This window comes from Electrona antarctica (genome assembly GCF_951216825.1).
Source record: "Electrona antarctica genome assembly, chromosome: 10".
NCBI lineage: Eukaryota > Metazoa > Chordata > Actinopteri > Myctophiformes > Myctophidae > Electrona > Electrona antarctica.
In genome coordinates, this window is record NC_136791.1 from 12,176,454 (window position 1) to 12,202,188 (window position 25,735).

At 40.9% G+C, this 25,735-nt stretch overlaps 2 protein-coding genes across 8 annotated transcripts; both read right to left on the reverse strand.

The window, feature by feature from the left end:
* Window positions 1-1,081: 1,081 nt before the first annotated feature.
* Window positions 1,082-12,639, reverse strand: erlin1 (ER lipid raft associated 1). The gene is made up of 12 exons (XM_079512712.1): window positions 12,514-12,639; window positions 11,321-11,449; window positions 7,990-8,071; window positions 7,307-7,353; window positions 7,116-7,177; window positions 6,615-6,740; window positions 6,410-6,483; window positions 6,199-6,257; window positions 5,405-5,496; window positions 4,922-5,011; window positions 4,719-4,798; window positions 1,082-4,182 (listed from the first exon to the last, which is right to left on the reverse strand). The coding sequence occupies exons 2-12, from the start codon at window positions 11,431-11,433 to the stop codon at window positions 4,003-4,005; spliced, it is 1,005 nt and encodes a 334-aa protein (XP_079368838.1). The 5' UTR covers window positions 11,434-11,449; window positions 12,514-12,639; the 3' UTR covers window positions 1,082-4,002.
* A 666-nt stretch (window positions 12,640-13,305) lies between these two features.
* On the reverse strand, window positions 13,306-24,556 carry LOC306930592 (inhibitor of nuclear factor kappa-B kinase subunit alpha-like). Of its 7 annotated transcripts, none has more exons than XM_079511639.1 (22): window positions 24,221-24,556; window positions 23,522-23,640; window positions 23,298-23,392; window positions 22,490-22,607; window positions 21,074-21,143; window positions 20,325-20,413; window positions 19,757-20,064; window positions 19,508-19,615; window positions 18,969-19,104; window positions 18,679-18,879; window positions 18,438-18,540; window positions 18,233-18,356; window positions 17,839-17,990; window positions 17,679-17,740; window positions 17,155-17,264; window positions 16,627-16,676; window positions 16,404-16,512; window positions 16,064-16,211; window positions 15,285-15,334; window positions 15,085-15,184; window positions 14,107-14,238; window positions 13,306-13,742 (listed from the first exon to the last, which is right to left on the reverse strand). In XM_079511639.1, exons 2-22 carry the CDS (start codon window positions 23,624-23,626, stop codon window positions 13,683-13,685), a joined length of 2,430 nt encoding a protein of 809 aa, XP_079367765.1. In that variant the 5' UTR covers window positions 23,627-23,640; window positions 24,221-24,556; the 3' UTR covers window positions 13,306-13,682. The 7 variants fall into 7 exon arrangements, with proteins under 7 accessions (XP_079367765.1, XP_079367768.1, XP_079367767.1 ...); XM_079511645.1 differs by lacking the exon at window positions 14,107-14,238 and having other exon boundaries at window positions 13,604-13,742; window positions 19,757-19,881; window positions 19,975-20,064; window positions 23,522-23,649; window positions 24,221-24,553; XM_079511642.1 differs by lacking the exon at window positions 14,107-14,238 and having other exon boundaries at window positions 13,306-13,738; window positions 23,522-23,649.
* Window positions 24,557-25,735: the final 1,179 nt, after the last annotated feature.

Here is a 25,735-nt window from a genome sequence, read left to right on the forward strand (position 1 = left end):
ACACACACACACACACACACACACACACACAGCTTCCTCCCTCTGTGAACAGTTGACAGGCTATGCAGAGGTTATGATGTGCAGCTGAAGAGTCTGTCTCTAGGGGCATACGCGCACGCACACGCACACACACACACACACACACACAGAATAGGAAACACAAACAGAGCTGTCTACAGTGCTCGACATAGATATGTGGGTTAAAACAATAAACAGCGACTGTGTGAAAGTTATATCCACTAAGCATTCATTGACTCATTCTCATGCAGCCACAATTATTCAGCCAATCTACACGGCAGCCTTTTCAATGTTATACCCCTCAAACACATGGAGACCATATGCACAATGACATTAAAGACATAATATTTCTGAGTGTACTTCAAATTTTAAAGACACATACTGTGCAACTAAATTAAAAGCCACTAGATAAACCACTATAAAAGTTCACTAGATCTCTAATAGTAGCTAGGTAGTTTCATCTATCTGCCCCAGGGATGGAGAAAAGTGTATTTGATTGTCGAAATCTCAATTTATATTCCATGCCAAGACTGAGTTGCTGAGAAGCTTGCTGTCATTGAGTGACACAGCTGCAGACTAGCAAAATTAGGCATTAGATTGCCTCCTGTTGGCATCAATGCGTATTACATTTTGCTAAATGCAATTATACAGTATACAGCACACTCCTAAACCTATCCCTTTGATAATACATTTCTCTTTTCATTTTCTGTGTTTTTTTAACTATTAAGTCCATGGGCCAGGTGAGATCTCGGTACCATTAAGAGGAAAAACATATGGTATCATTGTTGTTCGTCTCACATCCAGGAGATATCAAATGTGTGATATAGCAGTTTCAGAAGAGCAGCTGAGTGGTACCGTTTTAGGGGTATACTCTGAATATGCAAAACCACATAATTCATTGTCTAAACTCCACAATGATTTACTTATATGGACATTTCTGATGTTTGTACCATGAATTACCATCGTATAACAACAGACAGGCTGAATGTGTAGTTAGTCATGAGGAAGACCAGTTGTGGTCTAGAACATTTTGTTCACATAATAAATTCCAACACAGGAAAAGTGGTATCAAAATAGGTTTTATTTTACATATATGAACTTTTTCAAAACTTGATGAAAACATCTTGCATATAAACTTTTTAAAACGAGGAGACGATGCTTAAATTTAGCAGATTGTACAAAAGTACATGTGAATCACACCCCTTTGCATCATTATTTTAAACCCAACACCAAAGCAAAAAAAACAGCCTTTGACTGTGAATCTTAGATCAAGTAAACATCAGCATATCTTCCACACAATATTAGTACTGTCCACGGTTAGTTTTCTTTCGTGCCTATTGTGAGGCTACGGTATGTCTTCATAAGTTCCTGTTCCACTTAAACCCTATATAATTAGTTGTCCGTCCAGTGTCCCCCAGAATTCTATACTAGAACCCGCCCCCCCAACGCTTTGTCCTCTACACCAAATTTGCCAAAAATTGCAGATCAGACATTTTTGGCCAATGTTACCTCAGAATCTCGTGTGGTTAACTGGAACCTGTGGCCTCAAGCAGGCTCACCTCACCTGTCACATGCATAGGTGTAATGTAATCTAACCGAAAGCATGCCAGCATGAACTACTACTGTCCCCTCGTTCCAATGTTCAAAAAACAAAAATGTATTTTGATTCTCAACAAACTATATCCACTACTCGATAAACACTGAACGAATTCCATTGAAACGTCTGTGTTGAGGATAAGAAACATTTTAAGGCTTGAATTCTGAACGAGGCCACTGCCTTTTTGCTATAAAATTGCACTGGACTGTAATAAAAATTTGCTTGCAGTTTGAGCAGTAACTGTTGAAACACAATGAAATTAACACAAACTTTGAAATCTTAAATCATCAATAAACAGATTAAACATGAAGTTTGCTATATTTTAATATCACACTGGAAGAAAAACTGATTTAAATAGGCCCCTTTCACCACTATTCCACATAGTATGGGCTTTCAGGTTGTTACATAAACCCTAGGTGAAACTCAGGTTATGACAAGCTGTTCAAAAAAAAGGAAGCTTTCCTGAGAATTAGCATGAATTTAGCATTAAATATATCCCATGTAGTTGGTGTGTGGATAAGTTCTAACCAAACATTTTAATTAACAGCAACAAAAGACGTGGCAGGTTAACAATCGTCACAGGCACCTATAGTCATCTGAATCAATTAATAACCTCAAACCTGATGACACATTTTTAATCAAAATCAGATGAGAGAATAACTTGAACAAATGCTGAAACAGGGACTATAAATCTAAACTCCCTCTAGTGGTAAGACCTGTGGTTATTTGAATACATTCTTTTGGCATGGCACATAGATACAATATGAACTAGTGATGAGCCAAACATAATAGTTCTGGCCCTATGTGAACGTAATAGTTTGGGTCCTCACTTTCAGTCATAACATGAAAGGCATTACTATTTAAAGACCTTTTGTTTTTAAATCAGTCATCATGAACTACTTCCTCTTGGTTTCACAGTAGAGGGTTTTAGTGCAGCTTGTCAGCCTTAGCATGGAGGGAGTCTTTAAAATAATAATAATTAGCATACTCTTGTCTAAACAACAGATTAACCATCTACAATACTACAACCGCATCTATTAATTAATACCCACTACAGACCCATCTAGGACTTCAACTTCAAAAACCTATGAAGAAACACAAAGTTTCAGACTCAAAATTCTGTGTCTTGTACAAGTGTTTCAAATTGTACAAGAGTCTGGTGCCTTTAAGTGTCTGATGGCAGACAGATATCAAGTCTGACAATTATGACCTCCTCAAGTAGTAAGGAAAATGGATCAGTAAAGCAGCGAAAGACTAAAGCCTGATTTATACTTTGTCATAATATGGCATCTAGATCGCAACAATGCCAAGATGTCGCAAGGCATTGTATAATGGAGTATAAGTTGAGCAACCGATCAAGCGTCTTGTGATGCATTGTTGCACGATGGAAGCTCATTCTCTCAAATTCCTTATCTCACACCTAATATTTCTCTACCATTACATGCCGACAACCAGACCCCCCCAACCCCCCACACACACATTTTAAAGCCCCTTAACTGCATTGTAATTTTATCAAAACGACTAACAGGAAGCCCTGACTTAACCAAGGTTACGGGCAGGGCACAAACAGAATCAGTGTCATGACTGACTCTTGCTGAGAGAGAATAGCCAACTAGTGAATCATTGTTTACAGAAGATGACACCGAGATGATCCTCTCACATGTCAGATAAAGACTCATACAATTAACTTCCGAATTAGTGTCAGATTCCAGTTTAGATCAGATTTTCAAAAAAGGGGGGGAAAAAGAATCACAAATCACAACATTTTCATCAAGTCCCTTGCATACCACTAACAAAATTAACGCAGCCTCAAAAGAAAAGTAAAACGTTGCATTGAATGTGAGAACATGTAAAGTAGGGTGACTACAGAGGTCCATTTCCTTTGAACTCCCTGAACGTCACTTACCCTTACCAAGCATTTAGCATTTATTATGCTTATCTTTTTTTTCTTTTGCATCATTCTCATTCTTAAAACATATCTTCACCCAAAGAGCTGCACAAAGAAAACAGTAGCCGTGTTCTTCATCTTGCTCTTCCAATCCCTTAGCCTGATTTAGGATTAGTTGCACATGGGTGTCCACTGGAAATAGAAGATCTACAAGCCCACTACACATCGCACTGCAACGCATCACACTGTGACCAGTTGTGAGCTTGTAGATCTGCCAGCTTTGGGTCTAAGGCCCTACACTTATATCTTCTCTTCTAACCCTTCTCTATGATCTCCAGACAAGCTCCACACACCTTCTCAGCCATTTCAAATTAAGACTAAAGCCTGTTCTTCACCCAACATGGTGTAATGCCATCCCACCCATAATGCATCACTGCCATCTCCGTTGTGGATGAGACAAGCGCTCAAACAGGTTGCCCTGCACAGTGCAACACCACGGTCACTGTTGGTGCTGGTTTAAGAGGTCTGGGTCTATGAAGGGCAGCTTGCGTCCAGACTTAGGGGGGCTGCTGCCTCCCATTACAAACATGTCAGGGATATCCTGGCCAAAGTAGATCTTACTGTTGGATGCTATGGCTTGGTACTTCATCAGTTCCAGATATTCAGGAGTTAACTTCAACTGTGAAGCGAGAGGAGACAGAGATAAATGTATAAGACAAATAGTAAATCTTATTGTGTAAAGTGTGCGCATGTATGTCGTTATATTAACTGGTTCAGTCCACCCGCCGTGACCACACGTCATAAGAAATCCAATCGACGGGTTGCAATGACGTGTGTACACGTCCTAGCGCATCTTCAATGATATCAAACGAGAGAAGAATATTCTGAATTTTCTCCTTTTTTATTTTTGAGTTGGACTATTTTTGAGTTGGACTGCAGAAAGAATGCGTCGTCTCTGCTAATCTAGGGCGCTCTCCATGGTTTTGATCAGATGGATATACTAAGCTTCTCATTTCTGACTTCTCAACTGCCTCTCGTTCAAAATATGAACGCGATGGATTATTTAGCGATATTATGGAAACGAGAGCAAAGTAAGCAAGCAACAGAAGGAGGGGGGGGGGGGGCTTTACAGAGTAAAAGCGGCTTTGTCTTCCCGGCACCCCAGAGCTTCTATTTTGAAGGAATCCCGGCGCTGGTTGTGTTAATGTCACTTACCATGTTGGCTTCAGCGAGCTTTTCAGCAGTGTAATACTCTGCATCAGCCCTAGCCTTTTCTCTAGCCAAGAAGGCAGCATCTGAAACAAAGACAGTGTTTTGTTTGTGATGCAGAGACACATGATAAAGCAACTGCAACACATGATAAACCGAACTACAACCAAAGGTCACCACACACACACACACACACACACACGACTAACCCTCTATTTCAGATATCCTCTTCTCGGTTTCCTTCTCCATCACCAACTGTTGGAAATGGATCTCTGCTACCTGGGCCATCTTCTGAGCCTCTGTGGGGACAGAGAAAAAACAGGTTTAGATGTTTATGCTATTAATATATAACATAGTGACTATACATAATACAAGATGTACTTCTGTTTTCAAGATGTTACACAAAGGTTTCCTCTGTAAAGGACATAAAGATGTAATACCACGATTACATGATACCGTACATAGATTCTAAGAAAATGTATTGTGAAATTCAATAATCTAAATACCGGTATAGCCTAATGTGTCATCAACCCAAGTAGAGACAAATTCACAAATTAAAACAATACAATATTATAGGAATAACATTTTAGGGTGACTTTTATGGGCTGTGGTTAAGTTACCAATTATGACTTATCAATGGTAGTGATGCAAGCAGTCCAGAGTACAGCTAAATCATAGTCATCAATGATTACCAATGATAGCTTTCTTGCGTTCCGTTTCTGCCTCTTTTTCCACCACCCTCTGAGTCTGGATCATTATCATCAGACGAGTCTTCTCTGCTTCCCTGCACACAAACACAGAGGTGGAAGAGGATCACAAGTACTGCGTGTGCCTCGTTGCCAGCACATACACAAATCCCAGTATAAACAATGTGCATGTTAGGGGGAAAACATTTTGTCTAGGGATGCACAAATATGGAAATTCTTGGCCGATACCGATGTTTAAAATAACAATTTAACCAAGTTAGTATTGCAATGCTGTAGCAGTACTACAACGCTGTGACTGAGTGGACTTTTGTCAAGTCAACTGACCAAGTAAGAGTTTGATGAATTAGCGTACGTATAACACAAGAAATACAACTTTTATATTTATTTCATACTATGCATTACACATAAAACCATCCTTAACCTTTAAATTCAATTCATTGTTACAATTGGCGCAACATCATTGTTTTATGTGATGGCCTTGCTACCCTTGCATTCAGCTCTGTCTGAATTTTAACTATATTTTCTCTGATGTAAAGTAGATCAGGTTCACCATAATACGCTCCTGTGCTGCCACGGTACAAACCATACTGTGGAACTGCAGCAGTTCTGGCATAGCAAGACTAAAAGTAAACACCAGACATGTTACTGCCAGAAATCTAAAATCGAGACGTCACCAACTAAACAAAATTGTTTTATAATCACATTGTGGCACCCTGAATCGAAATCGAATCGTAAGGTTTGTAGAGATTTCAAATCCTAGTCCATACACACTAACTCACATGAGCTCAAAGTTCCTTCGGATAGATTCAGGAATCTTGGGCTTGGTAACACGGACTGCCTTAAAAGGGATATTTAGAACACAAATGGGACACAGAGAGAGAGATAGAGAAACCAACAGATGAATTTGTTATGAGATCATGTTGTGATGTTTCATCTACTGGTGTATACTGTATATTGCAGTACCTGAGAGCATAATGTGTGAGGGATTACCTGTATTGTAAGTCCAGGGGCCATCATAATGAGGTCTTTCTGCAAAGCGATCCTCAGGTTCTCATCTATGATGTCTATGAAATACAAAGTAGACATGCATAAAAGGGGAACTTAAATACTTGTTTTGCTTCCCTTCATCCAAGTTTAGAAACAGATTGTGTTTGTATGGGTACAGTGTGTGTGTGGAATATACACATATAGTTACCAAACAACTCAATGTAGACCTCCTGCAGGGTGTGGACACTGCAAAACTGGTTGAGTTCATGATGAATCTTGTTGAAGATGAGTGTCTTGTCATAGTCAGCAGTGTAGTTCTTCACTGTGTCCACGACTATAGACAGAACAAAAACAAAAGTAGGTACAGTGCAAGGTGTTGTTTATGCAATGGTAGGCCATCCATATTCAGCGAGTGTCAGAGCTAGGGCGACTGTGGCTCAGGAGGTAGAGCAGGTCGTCCAATGATCCATGGGTCGGCGGTTCGAATCCCGGCTCCTCCTGTCTACATGTCGAAGTGTCCTTGGGCAAGACACTGAACCCCAAATTGCTCCCGATGTGCTGGTTGGTACCTTGCATGGCTTCCGCCGCAATCGGTGTATGAATGGGTGAATGTAATGCACAATCTATGTAAAGCGCCTTGGATAAAGGCGCTATATAAATGCACCATTTACCATTTACCATTTAAAGCTGAGAAGGAAATGGTTTGTACCTGAAGTAGGTACCAGCATGTTGACAACTTCTATCCTGTCAAAGTAGATCATCACACCACCGCTATGGACAGAACCAGAAAAAGACTATTACAAATCCAGCCATAGTCCACACAACAGTTTGTTAAAAATATGTATCTGTATGGTGGATATACAATTATTCCCATTGGTAACTATGTCTACACAGTCATACCTCGTTCCACAGGGAACATTCTTGATCTCATCAGTTTGAAGTGTAGTCTGAAACATAAAAAAATAAAAAAGAGAATGAGGATACTGCCATAACATGGATTATCTGATACGTTACTGGGCAACACTAAACTAAGTTGCATAGCCTGTATGGTCACTTCTATTTATTATTAGATCTGTTATGTATGCCGTGAACATGCCATACAGCATTTATGCAGTTTTTCTCAGACCAAGGACCACAATGAAAAAGAGTCACTGACTGTGTTTTTATCCTTGACATTTCCTTGAGAAGCATCAAGCATGTAACATGTGTGTGTATTTTTATTTTATTATGAAATCTAATACATCAAATCAAATAGGTGAGGAGTGGACTTAAAATCTCATCAGCAGCCTTCAAGTTGTAGGCCAGGTGAGCAGTGAGAGATGTAAGGGAATTTCAGAGGACTGGGTCTTGGCCACCTACTTGGACAATAGGGATGCTAGAGTTCTTGTGGTCAATTAGATTTGACAGTAGCTTATTTCCTTACCAGTCAGCGCTAAACTGACAGCGACTCACATGGTCGGGTGTCAGTTTTTTGTGTATTATCTTGTCTGTTCTTGTTGAATACCGGAAAAACATACCAGAGCCAGTCATATATTAAGTACAACTGACAATGTAATCGGCCAACCAGGTTGAGTGTACTGTACCTGCACTGATCTGAACGTGGTGATGAAAGGCATCATGATGTGATATCCAGGGCCATTGGGAGTCGTTAACAATGCTCCTCCCCTGTAACAAATACATTCAAATGATTTAGATGAGACTGAGCTATAAATAGCACACTATTTTTGCGCACAAACTACCTCTTTTAATATTTAGTTAAATATGTTATTTTAACCAATCTGTACGCTTCCATTGAGAATTTAGACACTGCTTTTGGCTAGAACACCTACTGTTTGACAAGTAGTACTGTTTTTAAAGCTCAGAAGTCTCTCGTGCGGGGGCCAGAGACCCGGGTTTGAATCCTGGGTAGGACATTGCAGCTTACATTTTTATTCAAAATACACAGAAATGGCAACAGAAAGTGTCCCAATATAAAATGATCCTGATGAAGAACTTGGCTTAGCTGGGATAAATGGAATGTAATATATAAGCAGAATACATTTTGAGTAATAAAGATCATACAGGGTCAAAGGTGTACATGCAAAACACCCTTTGCAAAGTTCACGCCACTCCCCCATGTGGATCTTGCGATCCACATACATGTCTCCAGTTCACAGTCTGGCCCTGGTATACGGTATATGATTTGTTGCTCAGCAAGACACTTAACTCCTAACTGATCCATGAGCACCGTCTGTACTAAATAACTCTACTCCTAATAATTAAGGGGTAAATGGGTATTGGGTAAGAGGACAAAACAAAAGAGTGGTGGGGGGGACCACCAGATCATGCCTCAAAATGTGGGCAAGGTTTCAGCCCAATCAGAGCTCCATTGACTTCCATTATAGAATAAACGTTAATATTCGAAAAAGATATAAAACATACATGAACAAATTGGACTTTGGAGGCATTTATGTGGCCAACTGCATTGTGCACAATACATGTGGCAACGATTGGTCAAGCGGTTGGCAAGATTTGTTCCAGACAAACAAAGAACAACCCTCTTATAGACGGCTAGGCTAGGCTCATGCCTTAACAACTTCTAACACCAAAAAGGTTAACTCAGTTCCCCCACCCTTTGACAGAAGGGAATCCAAAGCACATCTCCTTTAAAATCACAACCGTGTGAACTGAGTGGTGCAACTCCCCTCCCCCCTCTCTCTCTCTCTCATTAGCAGGCAACAGTGCAGCACTATCTCTCTCTCTCTCTGTTTCTGGCACAACAGCGCCACTTTTGCCCCTACTGGTACTCATGGTCACACACATAGGTTAACACGGACATTGCTGTTCCTTGGAGTGGTTGTACCACTCAAAAAACAACCACTCCAAAAAGCATATACTGTAGCAGTGGTCTGCAACAGTGGCCCCCAGTGTGTGGGCCAGAACAGGCCCTCCAGTTATTTCTGGCTCTGCAATTTATTTTGTAAAGAATTTACAATATTTTACTGTTCCACACATACATTATAGGCTATAATGTCAGACAGAATCAGAATGCTGTGTCACTCACTCACATGCCATAAACAACACACCGTTTCTCTTTGCACCTAAGAAGAGACCTTGAGCTTGCTTCTCTTCTATGAAAGAGCTCATTTATCACTGCTTAAAAAGGAGTATGCCTGTCGGTCTCCAGATAAAACGTTGTATTCATTATGAATTAAATAAGCGCAACATTCAAATATGTGACTTGCATTTCATAGTTGTCAGTATGTAGTTATACCACACACACACATCTTATAGCAATTCATAGTTAGAATTGTATTATAGACAGCCTGTCACAAGTTCCAGTTCTTAAATTAGCCACCGATTATGTTCTGGCCCCCTTGGCTTGATGCCACACTTACTTGCTAACCACTGGCATTACATAGGCAACCAACATATTTACTGCTCTGAATAATATTGAAAGTTGTTATCAGAATACATGAGCGACATATTGTCACTGTCGGGTGGAAACGCTCCATGTACAAAACAGTTAATTTTCAGGACAAGAACAAAATAACCTGTGTTGTGTTACAATGGGTTGATTCAATGTTCTTAGTTATTTAGTCACAAGCTCCTAATTAATTAAATATCTATAAAACCCAGACACTTTTACTTTCATAAACTTTCAGAAAAAGTGATTTACAAGCTCAACACACCGCAATGCGACAAGTTGTGAGCTTGTAAGGCAACAAGAGCCACAATGTTAAAAGCTGCGTAACACAGTGACTATTACAGCCAGCCGTATTTTGTATTTATTGTATATTGTTCTTATTGGTGGCTTGTATTATATTGCTTTCATTTTGTGAAGAGTTGGGTGTGGTGCTGATTGGTGTTCGAGTGTGAAGTGGCTCATTGAAAGCAAGGACTGTCTAAAGAGGACGAGACGCGAAGACCGTACGGGCGACGCCATGTTGCTCCATGGTGCTTCATGGAAGGAAAGAAACATGCGCAATGGGCTATATGCAGCCAACACTTCCGCGTTCAGCTTCCTTGGTCTCAACTGCGCATGTTTCTTTCCTTCCATGGAGCACCATGAAGCAACATGGCGTCGCCCGTACGGTCTTCGCGTCTCGTCCTCTTTAGACAGTCCTTGATTGAAAGCAGGTAGTGTTGCAGATTGGCAGGTCCAGCCACTGGCCCGGTCCATGCCCTAGCCAGGATTGGCTGTGCTTCTGGTTCCTCATCTATAAAAGTCTCATTCTAACTTGACAGTGTTGGGGAATGGCAGCTGAAAGGCAGCAGAGAATCCATCACTCTGTCCCCCACCAAACCATGTTCTTTTGAGTCTTTTGTATTTAGTTATCTTTTGTTTGATTAGGTTTGGTCCTTAGTTATTTGTCACCAGTTTGACCTGTAGGGGTGAAGGGTTGTTTTGTTTTATTCTGTTTTCTCCTGTGTATTGTTTAGTCTAGGTAAGTAGGTTCAGTATTGTCTTTTTATTTTTGGATAGGAATTTCAGGTTAGGGATTTAATATAGATTTTTAAGAATTGTGAACCTTCACCCTTAAGTCAAATCTTATGTGACAAATTTCATCTTAAAACTGCTGCTACTGAGATAATAAAACATTTCAGTTTTTATTCAGTTGTCGTTCTTCCATATTTATGTTACTGCACAGTCGGAGTCATTAATGCTGTCCAAAAAGCACCCTGTGACCGACTGACAATGTAGCCTATTGGTTGACTGTGAATGCATTTACATTTCTCTGCTTGTGCTTGGCCACATGGTTTATAGCATGACTGTCGGGCAGAAATCTCAAACCTCCATATTTCAACTTTTTAGGTCCCCCCTCCTCCGTAAATTAATAACCTTGTTACCTTTGTTATGCTACTACAGTGACACACAAGTGGCAAAAATAGACAACTACTTTTTTTTAAAAACATTTAAGGGAAAGTGGTTACCTGTAATAAACGGCCAGATGTCCTTCCTCAATCTTGTGAATGGAGGAGTGTAGTAAAATGGTCACCACACCTGCTATTGTGGCCATTACAGCCCCAACATGCGCCATTGTCATCCTCACCTGTGCTTACCTGCAGGCAGAGAGGGGTATGTCTCATAATATGGCATTTTTAAATCTGTCAATCATCCAAACCTTTTCTTTATTTCAAGGACCACCATAACTCTGAGTGTACAAAATGGAAGGTTCCATTTGAACACTCAGACATGCAAATGTCCATTTGGGACCTCCTCGCAACCGTGAGGGTTCCATGACCACTTTGAGAATCATTGCTCTCGAGTCTCGACTAGTGAACAGTAGTACTATTTGTTTCTGTTAAAGAGCAACTTTCCTGTAGGCCAACAGGTCACCGATTGTAGGTTATGGGTTGTCTAGCCCTCAAAGCCAGGAATTAACTCAATCCTAATTGGCAAGGTGAGGTTTCAATTGTAAAAGAGGTTTATTATCTCAATGTCACTTCCTGGTTATAATGGTTATAAAAGGTTATGTTGTGTAGAGGTGATAACACTATAACATTTAGATAGAATGCAACTCTCGGGTCGTAGTTTATAGTTCTACACTCCAGGCTAGCCAGCTATTAGCATGAAAAGTTGACAGATATGATAGATTCTTATAGGTTATATAGCTGAGACATTGGTCTGTACATCCTCGGTATTACGTTAAACAGCTGCAAGTTTGCATCATTCCTGTGCATGAATGAACAACTGCATTAAGTACAGCAAAACAGTCATTTAGCTGGACAGTCAGGTTAGCTTATAGCTGCAGCCTCTGCATGGTGGCGTTGACGTTTGTTAGCTGGCTGGGCTTAATCGCACGAGCCTCATTTTCCCCTCGACAAAATAATTGACGTACGGTTAAGGGAATTACTGTCAAAAAGAGTAGAGAACAGGTTAATTTTGTCGTGCCACTATAAGCATGAATAATATAACCTTTAGCAAGCCCCCGCGGTGGGCTGCCTGGAAGTCAGTGCTTTGGCTCAATGCTAACTAACGTTGGGTGCTACTGTCTGATGTCTGACACCGATATTGGATACTTGTTTAAACCGATATAAAATGATATAGTATAGTCGATTTATGGTATCTGTCATGTTAGAAAATAAATGTGAGCTAACCTATAATATCATAAATAAAACATTACCACTCTCTGCTGAACCGTCACTTCTTCTCAGACTGTTCACAATCCACACACATCCCTCACGACACCGCCGCCCACGACTTCTAGCCCTGCTTGCTGGAAATGACAGCAGTGCTGCTGTGGCCACTAGGGGCCACTTAAGGTCCCAGGTTTAAAACATACTTAATATTAACTTAATACTATGTCTATTTTGTCATCAGTGATGCCTTTAACCAATTATGCCCTATGTTTAAAAAAGATTTACACACAACCCACAACACAGTGAATTTGTGTACATTCTTTAGTAATTTGACATAGGCATAGCCAATCTTTGACATAGGCAGAATAAATATAGGCATACATTAAAAAAAAATATATATATATATATATAATACAATGTTTGATTTATGGTATCTGTCATAAGTTACACTAGGACTAGTAATACAACCAATCTCTTTGTGAAATATTGAGGATCGGTATAAGGTACATATTGTATCAGGTAGTAGAGGGCATCCTTTGCCACTTGTAAATGTCACTCTGTACTTGCTCAAGAAGTATTCTGCCTCATTTTACTTCCATTTTTCACCTTATGTATATATTTGACATTGTCTTCTTGTTATACGACTTATTTCACTATTCCCTTCTCTTATGACTCTTGAAAGTGCAAAATGTTTTGTACAAACAAAATAATTTCACCCACCCTTTTACAGGTGTAAAAACAAGGGGAGGAATGTGAACGTTATATCCCCTTTAATTAATCCCTTAAAGTAGGCCATACCAGTCCTAACGAAAAAGCATATTTATTTAGATTTTTTTTATGCCAGACACCAGAGGGCTAACAATTATTGATGTTTTAAACAAAACACATGGCATATATTGTGGCATACTTTTATAAAATGAATGCACACACTTCATGCTTGGCTTTTCAGCAGCTTATATTGTTCCATTCACTAATACAATAAATAAGAAAGAAATATACATATACAGTACGTCTAAAATAAAGTGTCCCATAGAGCAGTATTATGTGAAATAGGTCGTCGGAACCGTCGCCCCAATTGTTTGAGCGGAACTCTCGCCCCCAGCGGCAGTCCAGTCGCTCTGCTTGAGCGGAACTCTCGACCACAACAGGGACTGCGACGCTCTATATTGCAGGTTTATTATATTCTTCACTTGTTGAGCCCTCTCGTCAGTCTCTATAGCTTCTGTGAATCAGCTTGTACTGATCCATACTGAATCCAGCTCCAGTCTTCTTCCTTGATTACAAACAAAGAGGTTTTAGAATATAGTAATAGTATTGTTTTATTTCATCACAGTAAAAAAGGTTACCAATTTAATTTCCTGTTTTATGCCACTTAAGACTAAGCTTCAGACCTCCCAAAACAAACTAATGTGACTACTTCTCGGCCTGGGGCCCTGACACACCTCTTTCCAACCCATTTTGCTAGTCTAAACTGGCTCCGGGTAGAAGACAGAGTTAAGCAATTGAAAATGGGTTTGACATTCAAAATTGTAAATGCAGCCTTGCCCTCAAATATGGGTAAATTCTCCTTCTACAACACGGCCACACAGGCAGTGGAATGCCCTGACCCCCTCCCTCAAAAGATGCAGATCACTTACATCTTTTAAAACAGGCCTGAAAATCCACCTCTCAGCAGGCCCAAGGGAGAGGAAATGATCCTTCCCCCTTAAACAGGTGATCACCCCCCCTTCCTTTCCCCCCCACTCTGTACATACAGTTTTTATTTTTTCCTGAAATGATATAGATTTTTTTGTTGTTATTGACGATATTGAATTTTGTTGTTATTCTTCATGTCATGTCTATGAACTGATTGCATATTAGGGCCTAAATGGAAACAAGACCGCAAGGACTTTTTTTGGTACTATCCCTTCTGAACTGAGTGTTTGACTGTACTCTGTTACTGTTTTTACATTTATGTTCAATAAACTATTCAATCAATCAATCAATCAATCAATGTGCTGGCCGCACATTTCAAAAGAAGTTAAAAAAAAGAAAAAGAAAAAAAATATTTGGCTTGCCGAAACCAATCAAGTTCTCTGCAGATGAGATATTGTTTCATGCTCTATGCAGCAACTCTGCTTTGAGTGCTGAATGTAAGACCCCGCCCACTGACTGGGTTTAGGATAGAGGCTTAGGCGAGGGACCCCGGACAATGAAGTATATAGGGTTTAAGTGGTTAAAAATCACACCCGTGTGAAGTGAGGGGCGCTCTTGTCGTCGTACATCATCCAATAAAAAATGAATATACTTCTTCATGATTTAATTTGTCAACTTATGTTATTATCTTTTAACCATGATGATACAATGTTTAAAAAAACTCATCTTTTCACCATGATCATGTAAGATGACAACTGAATTTATGTGATATATATATATATAATTATATATATATACACAGTATAAGCCCCAAGCTGAATTAAAACAATGCAATGTGATTAGAAAAGCCGATTTGCTCAGACACATATGATGTAAATTCTCCATTCATTGTCAATGGCATTTAATGTTGAAGATTGTGGAAGAGATCGGCTGGATTGAGAGACTACAACATCATTAACTCACTCTCACCCATATCGTACCATGACACTGTGTTCCATCTCTTGGGTAGTGTCCTGCAGCAGAGAAGTCAGCTGATTCAGATAATGCTGATTCTCCCCCAGTAAATATTGAACCGACTCTCTGTGAGATCAATAAACTGGTTATCCACAACATATTCAGATACACATGATGAAACAGATCTGAACTTGTGCCAGTGAGCTGAGTCTTGTGTGGTTCTTACCTCTCAATGCACCCTGGCAGAGATGACTGTGAAGGAGAACCTTTCTGGGCCTAAAGACACACCAACAGACAATATCAATTATATATAAAACATATCACTGGTTTTCAACCTGAAAATCTGGCATGACTTTCTAGGTGCATTCTGTGTCAAGTGTCGACTCTCAAATGACGTTAAACAATGTGTTTTGTTATTCCAACCAGTTCCTTTCCCCTCACCAGACGCCCCGGCTGACCAGGGGGAGGCAGTATAGAGACCAGCATTACTGCATGTTTTTTGTGAGGGTATTTACCCTACCTAGGGGACACGGGGAGAACATGCAAACTCCACACAGAAAGGCCCTTTCGCCAACCGCACCTAGGGTATGAGCGCTCGCCGCTAATGCTGCGGAGGGGAGAACACGGCCCCAGCACCCACAGCGTCCCCGGCGGGAATCAAACCCGGGACCTTCTTGCTGTGAGGCAAGAAGGTTGGTAGCCACCATGCCCCTAGTTAGAAAGGTACAATGAAATAGCAAACGTTTTGGTCAAAGGTTTTGTCAGTGCTATATGGTCCTACTGTATGACCGAAACGTTTGCTATTTCATTGCACCTTTCACTTTGAGCACAGACTGATTGCACTTTATGAGCATGTTAAAACAAGAAAAACAGCTATTTTCTTCTTCCTTGGTATGTACTATGTAGTATTCTTCTGCCAGTTTTCCTTTATATTTTTGAGACCACCGAACAAAGGACAAAGAAGGGTGCAACAGTTTACCCTATACTTTTCATATATACACTTACACAGGCAATCTTTAGCAGGTACCAGATTTCTCTTTGCCTTTTCATCTGCATTTGCATCACTGCTGCCTCAGTAGCTTTTATGTTCTCCACCGCTCTCTCCAACTTTGGGAACAAATTGACAATGCGTCTCTTACACACCAGGATCGTACTATAAAAGGAAGAGATGGGGAGAAAAGACTACGTAAATACAACTATATGAAGTATTATATATTTTATTTGATTGTGTGTGTGTGTGTGTGTGTGTGTGTGTGTGTGTGTGTGTGTGTGTGTGTGTGTGTGTGTGTGTGTGTGTGTGTGTGTGTGTGTGTGTGTGTGTGTACTACAGCAGTGGATTATGTACCTTAGGTGAGTGTACAAGTCTTTTAACACTCGGTCCTGGTTCTGAACAGTTTGCAGTATTGCCTTCACCATCTCTGAGCTGTCACTGTAGCCATGTGGAGGGTCAGGACCTGCACCAATAATAATAATATTTAAGTACAGAGCATGAAAGTCATATTACATTATAGTATTCCATGCAAGTGAACACCAAATTCCAGTCTAAATGGACTGTAGTGTACACTAACTTTTGCATTTAGCTTTCAGTTGCTTGTAGAGTTCAATGGCCTTTTCCTCCCTGAAAAGATAAACAACTACAGTTAGTTTGTATAGAACATCATTATGACATTGATGAGTTTCACATGGCAAGCATTTGTTCTTATGTCATACTGAGGAGGTATGTAACTCCAGCCCGCCAATGATGTGTGATTTGGAATCCCACCGCAGCTCCAGGAAACCCTGCTGTGATTGGCCAGTAGTCGCTGTGATTGACAGTTCTCGTTTTTGAAACTATGCCTAAACCTGACCCTAACCCTAAATCTATCCTCAATAAAACTATGCCTAAACCTAACCTTAGGTTAGAAACCTAACCTCAGTAAAACTATGCCTGCCCGGGAGCCAATCAGACACAGGGTAAGGCGGGTCCTGGATCCTTCCTGGACCTGGATACCTGGAGCGTTGGTGGGATCCTGGAGCGTTGGTGGGATTCCAAATCACGCGTCAATGACATAAGATCAAAATGAACGTGAAGTAAATAAGGCCAAATAGACACTGACAGCTGTTCCATGATGTCTGCTTGCCTCCTGGCAAATGGACTTCTCTGAAGCTCCACAATCTCAGAATGCAGTGACACTATCTCTTCATCAAGATACCCCACCTCTGCTACCTACAAAAAATGTTTAACAAAAATAAATCTAAAACTGTGCACTAAATTTCAATTTCTGGCCATAAATATTATATACAGTAGGGCTAAAACAGTTAATCTAGCGAATTGATTTGATGATATACAGTTGTGTACTTGAATGTAATTTAGATAGCATCATGTACATACTGTAACAGATGCTAGATTCATTGTTTAGCTGGTGCCCTATAGTTTCAATGTGAAGATTGTCTTGGTTTACCTGGGACCTTAGTTTCTTTAGACTACAGTCTTTCCATGTAACAGACTACCGGTATTCCATGTGAGAGCGTGTGATGACCTTGCTTATTGTAAGTCACTTTGTTTAGATAATAGTGTCTGCTACTCAATGCCTAAATTGTAATTGTATTGTAACTGTTACTGTACTACAAAGCACCATACCTGTATAAACCCAACAGCCTTCTCTTCATTTTCCTGCCAGGTCTTCAGCATTTTTTCTGATGCTATAGACAACAGATGTTTGTACAGTTACACCTTCTGACTGAGCTACAGTGTTTATTTTCAGTAAGGTTTTTTGACAGAGTGGGGAAAGTCTACTCACAGATTCCCGTATGTCTCTGCTCTGTGTACTGTTGCAGGTCGTAATCAATGCTGCTCTTAAAGAATGACAATCTTGCTTTGAGCTGCTGCGACTGGGAGAACAGCAGGTTCTTATAACGCGTTAAGTTGGTGTTGTAACGCAACAGACTCAGCCTACATGTGCACAGAGATAAAGACATCCATGCAAACAAAATGAGGAAAACATTTCAGATATACTGCACAGTATGAATATGAATACATAAAAAACTCTGTTGTCAATATATAGCCAGCAAAAATGAAAACATGAATGAAATCTGTGTATTTTATCAATAAAACAACATATTTGTGTGTATATACACGACACTACTGTAACTGCTGCACCACATCATCTCTGACAGCACATCATGTGTACCTACATTGCTGCCCTCTGTCCCTGGTACAGACGTATGTAATCTTCTTTTAGTCCACAGATGTAGCTCACTGCTTCTCCCCATACCTTTCTTAAGGTAGCCAGTGGTAACTGAGTCTTGGTCTCCCTAACTGAGATACCAACCACATTCATGTTTTTCATGGTAGAAAGCATTAGAGAGACAAAGCGTCACAGCAGAGTAAATGTTCTACCTATAAAGTTGACGTTGTCTGGCAGAGGTCTAGCAGTCAGCGGTCCAGAGTATTTGGTAAGGCTCTTATCAAAAAGGTAAACAACAGAGCTGTCCCAGCCTTGCTGATGAAACACACACAAAAAAAAACATTAAAAATCATTGTCGATCATTTGTCGAAAAAGAGTGTCTTGTTGATGGGGTCTGTTTAACATGACAGTCGGTCTATGTATTTGTGTCTGTGTGTTAGTGTAGTGGATTACCAGTCCATCAGGAAGGCATTGGGCAGGCGCCTGGCGGGGGTCGAGCGAGATCCCAGCCTCCAATAACAGTTCTTGACTAAGCGGGGGGATGTGTGTGTGAGTGTGTGTTTCCAGACGCTGCTGCAGAGAGTGTAAACTCTCCTCAGGATCCAAAACCAGGGAGTGCAACTGAGCAGACGTCATGTCCAACACATGGATCACCTGAAAAGAATCGGAGAAAGAATGGAATAAATTTAGCATGCAGTCTACTGAGGAGGCACTCAAAACCATGATTAAAAGCAATCAACAACCTTCATGTTGAGAATATTCTGCAGAGCACTGTAGCAGCTCGGTTGGATGGAGTCAGCGTCCAGCCCACCACCACGTGTTGCTGGGTCCCACAGCAAAAGCATCTGTAGAAGTGACTCCATTGGCTCCAACACGGGCCTGCGTGGATGTGCATGACACACACACACACACACACACACACACACACACACACACACACACACACACACACACACACACACACACACACACACACACACACACACACACACACACACACACACACACACACACACACACACACACACACACACACACACAATAATTGTTGATGCTGTTGCACCACATTTGTTCAGGTAAAAGAGTCACCGGATGATTTTGTCTGTACCTCTATAGTGTATACGCATAGTTTCATTATATAAATATTCCGCTGTTAGGTTCTTAGCTTACGTATGATTCTATGATTTTTATGTATTTGATGTATTACCATGTTTTGTTCTTGCTTACTGTAAATCGCTCTGGATTAAGAGCGTCTGCTAAATGCCCAAATTGTAAATTGTACCTGCTGAGATTGTTGGGGTAAGGAACATGTGTAGAGAATCTGACTTCTCCATTCATGTCTTCTACTGCCATGATGTCTTTGGGACCTTTATTCTTGACTTTAGTTGTCCTGCAAAAATCAGATCATCATCATTAAAGTATCTTTCTTTACCCTGCACCACTTAAAAATACAGCCTCAGGTCTGTCTTCAATACACCTCCAGAATCAGAATCAGACTGTAAAAGAGAACAAAGATATGTAGTAGACATACCACTGTACAGGTTGCATGTGGTGTAAAAAGGGACGAAAGCCACAGGTACATTCAAAAATCATGGTCCCAAAGCTCCAGTAGTCCACAGTCACAGTGTAGGGTTTACTCTCAAACATTTCAGGGGCCTGGGACACAAAGACAATAGTCCGTTCTTTATTCATTCTTATTCTCTCAAACATTGTTTGCTTGTAATTAACTGATAGTGCCAAAACACTTACCAGATACTGTAGCGTTCCAACAAAGGACGTGCAAAGACTGCCCTGGTCAAGGTCTTTCGCATAACCCAGATCTATGATTTTATGCACCAGCTAAAATGTGAAAGTAAGTGTAAAATGTTATGGTAAGTACAGACAAAAGAAGATGGGGATAGACAGATTAAGAAGAATGTGTATATGTAAGTTTAACCACCGGATCTTGAACCCAGTTCTCCTTCATGGGAATTAAACCAAACAAATACCCATCATCCAAGACTAATTTGTCTCTTAGTCGGGGACAGGGGAGATTTTAGGCTTCTAATACAATACTATACTCTGCTACATACTGTAAGTATATGAGAAGATGAACTCACCTTCCCATTTATCTCTTGTAATACTATGTTCTCAGGCTTCAGGTCTCTGTGGATGATCTTATTTTCATGGAGATACTGGACACCAGAACCTGAGCATGTGATCAGAAATGTATATCATGTCCCATGAAGAATACACACCAATGACTGTATATTGGCGAGGAGCAGATCACAAGTTACTGTAAGAAGAGGAAATGTGTCACACTCTCTGATCTGATTCTTTGATCTCTAGAACAAGGACTTCTGGAAGGTCATCAAATACGAGAAATACAGAGGCGTCCAGGTGGTGCAGGGTAAAGGTTCCTGCTCACCAGCATGAGCAGTGCCTGGCAATGAATATAATTGGCCATGTTCAAGGGTGAGAAGCCGGGTGGGGAACATGTTCTCTTTTGCTACACCAGCGGCTCATACAGGTTGGTTCACCTGTTCCGGTCCACCTGTTCAGCGGTTAGAAGAACTAGGTCGCATAGCGTGTTCCTCCACGATTTCTCATATATCAGAGGACACATGTGCTCGTCTTCACCCTCTGTTAGCAGTGACAGGGACTACACGTGTGTGTGAGGAAAGTTGGGAATTGGCATAGTTATTACAACAATGGGAGAAAAAGGGGAAAAGATACAATACAAAGAGAACTTCATATGGTGCTGGAGTGTGCGACGCATTTTCTCCCATCACATCCAATTGCTTTCCAAGTCAAAACATCACAACAATACATTTTTGTCATAGTATGAAGACTGATAGAAAAAACATACCAATGTCACGGAGCAGGGAGAGCACTTCACTCTCCTTTAACCCACAGCAGTTTTCTGGCTTATTCAGGATCTAAGTGGGGAAATGCAAAAATGTAAAAACTCTTTTCATGCACTACAGTTATTTTTTTTCTTTTCTTGTAGCATGATTTAACCCGTCTCTACAGTTGTTAGCAGTAACATGTTTCTACAGCATAATTAGAGCCACTATATTATCAGCTGATATTGGTCTATCACAGATATATCGCTATTGTTGGCGCATATGTTGTTGTTTTTTTTACAGATTATGGAATGCTTTGGAAATTGCGCTGATATATCGATAATAATCCATATCAACTCTAAACACAAGGCAAGGGGAAGAAGAGTCTTTTTTAATTTGCATTCATCTGAACTATTTGTTCTGCCATGCTATTCTGCCATGACCAGGGCAACTAATATCGTTCTGTACTTGTATGGAATGACAATAAAACTCCTTGAACCTTGAACTTACAGTAGTTAACTAATCAAATGCCTCAAAAGATTGCTTTATCGACACTCCTCCAAATTTGCTTCTCATTAATACTGTAATTGTATTGCAGTGGCTATGGACACAATAGGCAGAAAGGAGTGGTGCTTTATGAGTGATATGTGGACCTGAGCCAAGGTCCACATATGTTTCTGACAGCACTGTGTTGGAAAGTCCACCAAATCATCTTCATACTGGTCAGCTAAGAGACTTGCTGATTTAAACGGCTCTTCATTGGATTCTTGTGGGCATAAAAACCTGAATCTCTGTGTGACCTTTTGCATGCCACGAAAACTACATGGGACTTTTGCAATGTCTATATCTGAGTAAATTCATTGAAGTGCTCCTTGGCATTCAGTGGCGGTTCATTCTAACCCTAACCATGAAAGGGGATTCCCCAGGAAGGTTTTGAACTATAAAGCAATGTGTTAAGTCAATGTTGGCTCATAAATTAGCTAAATATCATAAAGTAAGCCTTGCAGAGCCATGTGGCTCAAAGGGCAGGAGCCTATCTCCTGTTTCTGTACTAGTGTGAGGCGGATTGATGTACAAGTACATCCCCAAGCCATGATGTACAAGTACACACCCTGGCAGTATGTCATGTCGCAGCGACTTACCCCCAATCCAACCCTTGATGCTAAAACAGGGAGGCTTTAGGTCTCACTTTTATAGGTCTCACTTTTATAGTCTTTGGTATGACCAGTCGGGGACTCGAACCCCGATCTCAAGGCGGACACTCTAACTACAAGGCCACTGAGATGGCGATATCATAAAGTGACCCCTATTTCATTTTAATATCTATGGCAAGGTCTGTGTCCATTTGTTGTGAGGCAGGGCCTGTATTTATGCCCCCTTCCTTTTCACAGGGGGTATATTTTATGGGCCTGGTTGTTAGGTCTCATGACATCCAGTACCTTGCGTAGGTCTCCTCTGGAGCAGTATTCCATGGCCAGAAGAGGAAGGTCATTTAGAGCAATGGAACTCATTTCTTCTGGAACCTCTTTGGCTTGAACTACATTCACATGGCTCAACCTGTCATGAAGAGAAGATCAAAATGCACTGATGGGTCAGCAGGAGTCAAGGTGGTTAGTTATTCAAGTTACTGTGTGTGTGTGTGAAAGGCATTGGTTGCATTGGCAAGACATTAGGGACTTTAAGCAACGACTGTTTCAGGACGGCGACGCTATGCGGAAGTACGGCGGCTATGACGCCGTCGCCGTAGCTGTCAAAATCGTTAAGCAAACAGCCGTCGGCGACGGCGACATTGGTTCCCATGGTGACGCGTCTATGCAGCATGTGTCAAACATAAACACTTTTTTTAAACACCCCGTCGCGCGTCAGCTAACTTGCCGATATTGCTTAATTCTTACATGCGCTGGACATGATCAGCAGTGGAAAGAGGAAGGTGTGTTATTCTAAAACCGTTTTAATAAACATGGTTAATATGACATATGGTATTAGTGTTATTTCTTCATTCAGAGCATGCCAACACATTACACAGCATAAGAGAGGTGATGGAGCAATCGGTGTAAATGTATGACAGCTATAATTTCAATAAACATGGTTATGACATGGCGTTGTAGACACTACGTGTAAGTGTAGGTTCTCCTGTAGTAGAAAGGGCTGCGACGGAGAGCAGGTTTATGTATCGAGCACTGATCCATTTCCGGTCGCCGTAGCCAACTGCCGTATCCGTCGTTGCTTAAAGTCGATGGCACTCACTTCTTCATGATCTGTATCTCTCGGCTCCAGCGGTCTTTGTTCTTACAGTTCAACTCCAGGCGGCACAATTTCACAGCGATTTTCTCTCCCGTATCCTGTACCAGACATACGTACAAACAAACAATAAGTAACAGCACTTGGAGGCTTGGAGGCAGCTGTCCCAGGAGGACCATGAGTGTTGTGTACTATGTGTAGTGGGGTGGAGTGAGGGAGTCATAACTTACAAGGTGTTGATACAGGTAGACATGGCCAAATCCCCCTGTTCCCAAGCGCTCCTTCATCTCCCATGAGCCACACAGCTGATTCTGTCTGAGGGGAACCCTCTCCATAGTAATACGCTCGTCTGTGTCACCTGTGAACATATAGTGCTACATTGACATGATGGCAGGCTATATGGTACACACTAGTAACAACACAGTAACAAACCTTGAAATATAATCTTCTAGACCAGTGCGGTTTTCAACCTTTATCAATTATCATATCAAGGTCCATTATTTATTCAGTATTTGAGGCCATGGAACGCCTTAGTATTTTGTTATTTTTTAATAAGATTTTGTCAACAACTCCATGCTGTGTTGTTGTGGTACCATCCACATCCATTAGAATATAACAGGCCGACATTGATCAAAAGAACAATTAAGTTAATTGTTTGGACTTCTTGTAAATTAACTAACTATAACTAAGTAATTTTAACAATAATTTAACACTTGAGAGTGTTAAAATGAAACCAAATGGAGGATCCATTTGGGGACCACCCTTAAAGGACCACTGGTGGTCCCCGGACCACTGGATGAGAACCACTGCTCGTCAAGAGTCTAGACACACCCAAATCCAGTAATAGTAGCCCTAGCCTGAGGTATTACAGTGGTATTCATGTTTCATGCTAGGGCTACCAATCGAGAAACATAATTCCTGCAACTCACCTGGGCCAGTCCAGAAAATCACAGAAGTTCTTCTTGAGCGACAATGTTATTTGTCACTGTCAGAGCTGTTGCATGTTGTGAGCTGTTGTTGTGCGACGCACAGTTCGACGAAGTGAACTTAACGAAATAAGATACCAATGCGCATTTCGTTTAAACCTCCAAGCCCCCCCAAGGCCATCAAACGTTGTGTGTTGGTATTAAATGTTCTCAGAACTCTGAACGACACGCAACAACAACAACACCGACACCGTACCGCCTCAACAAGTGAAAGTTAAGTATAAACTCGAACTACTGCACTCTGAACTGACAGCCAGACATCTCCTCTACGCATGCGCCGACACACAACTGAGCTTCATAGCATAGGGATCGACAGCCTGCTTGTCTGCAGCGCACAAGACCAGTCTCACACATGTTGTGTAGGTTAGCGACATTGCCGACTGTATTTGGGGATTTCCCCGACCAACCCACGTCCAACAGGGAGAAAAATGTTAACTCAACCACGTGCCATTGCTTTACTCTTCATTTAATTGTTTGTTAGCAACAGGGATAATATGCCTCTGCTGCAGATGCATCTGATGACCCGTAGGAGTCACTGTGGTGCTGCTGGTAAGTTAGTATGGACAGAGTCATGCGTATATATGATTTACTCTGGCTCATCCATCACTCTTTCCTTCCCCATGATGATTAATAGTATTAGTGTCAGGAGTTAATCTATGGTTCTTTATCTTCCAGATGTCATTGAATGGCATTATGGTCGAATAGACCAGGGAATCAGGCATTCTGTTTATCAAATAGGATGTCATTGTTTTTAATTGGATTTCATTGTGTGGATATTTCTTAATTTTGTAGTTATTTATTTACTCTGCATCTAAACCCATCATGGTTGAATGTGCATAATGTGTGTGTGTCAATGACTGGCCAAATAAACTCCCTGTGCTCAATGGCCAAGTGAGGAATCTTGATGGCCTCAAGGACAAGCTGCAGGAAGCACAAGCAATTATGTGGTTCTTACGTTTACAGTTAGGTAGTTTATTTACTGTGAAATCAATGTTGCCTGATTTCCTCAATCATTTCATTCATGCACAAGTATTGTGCTCTTTTGATATTTCATCAGACCTTCTTTAGAAATCAAATAAGCCCTTTCCTCACACTCGAACACGCACTTTCCCCATTTTCTCACTGATTCACATGATGCAGATGTCTGAGTGTCTGACTGACTTCATGAAGCTCCCTTAATTCCTCAGCTTTTTAGAGATTCCAATGCTGGTTTGCACTTTTTGCATGCCCCTAAAGGCCTAAAGTATTATGATGGTTTCTTTCTGGTAACATCTACTAAAAGTGAATGTTTAGGCTATTCCTTCAAGTTTCAGTAGGGCTGTTGGTTATTTATTGACACGAATGGCCAAGCCCTTCGACAATAGATGCAAAGTTAATAACAGTGACAATTGACACAAAGGCTTTGGCTATAGGGCCTCTCTGTGAGCTCTTGGGCCCGGTAGACCCGTGTTTAATGCA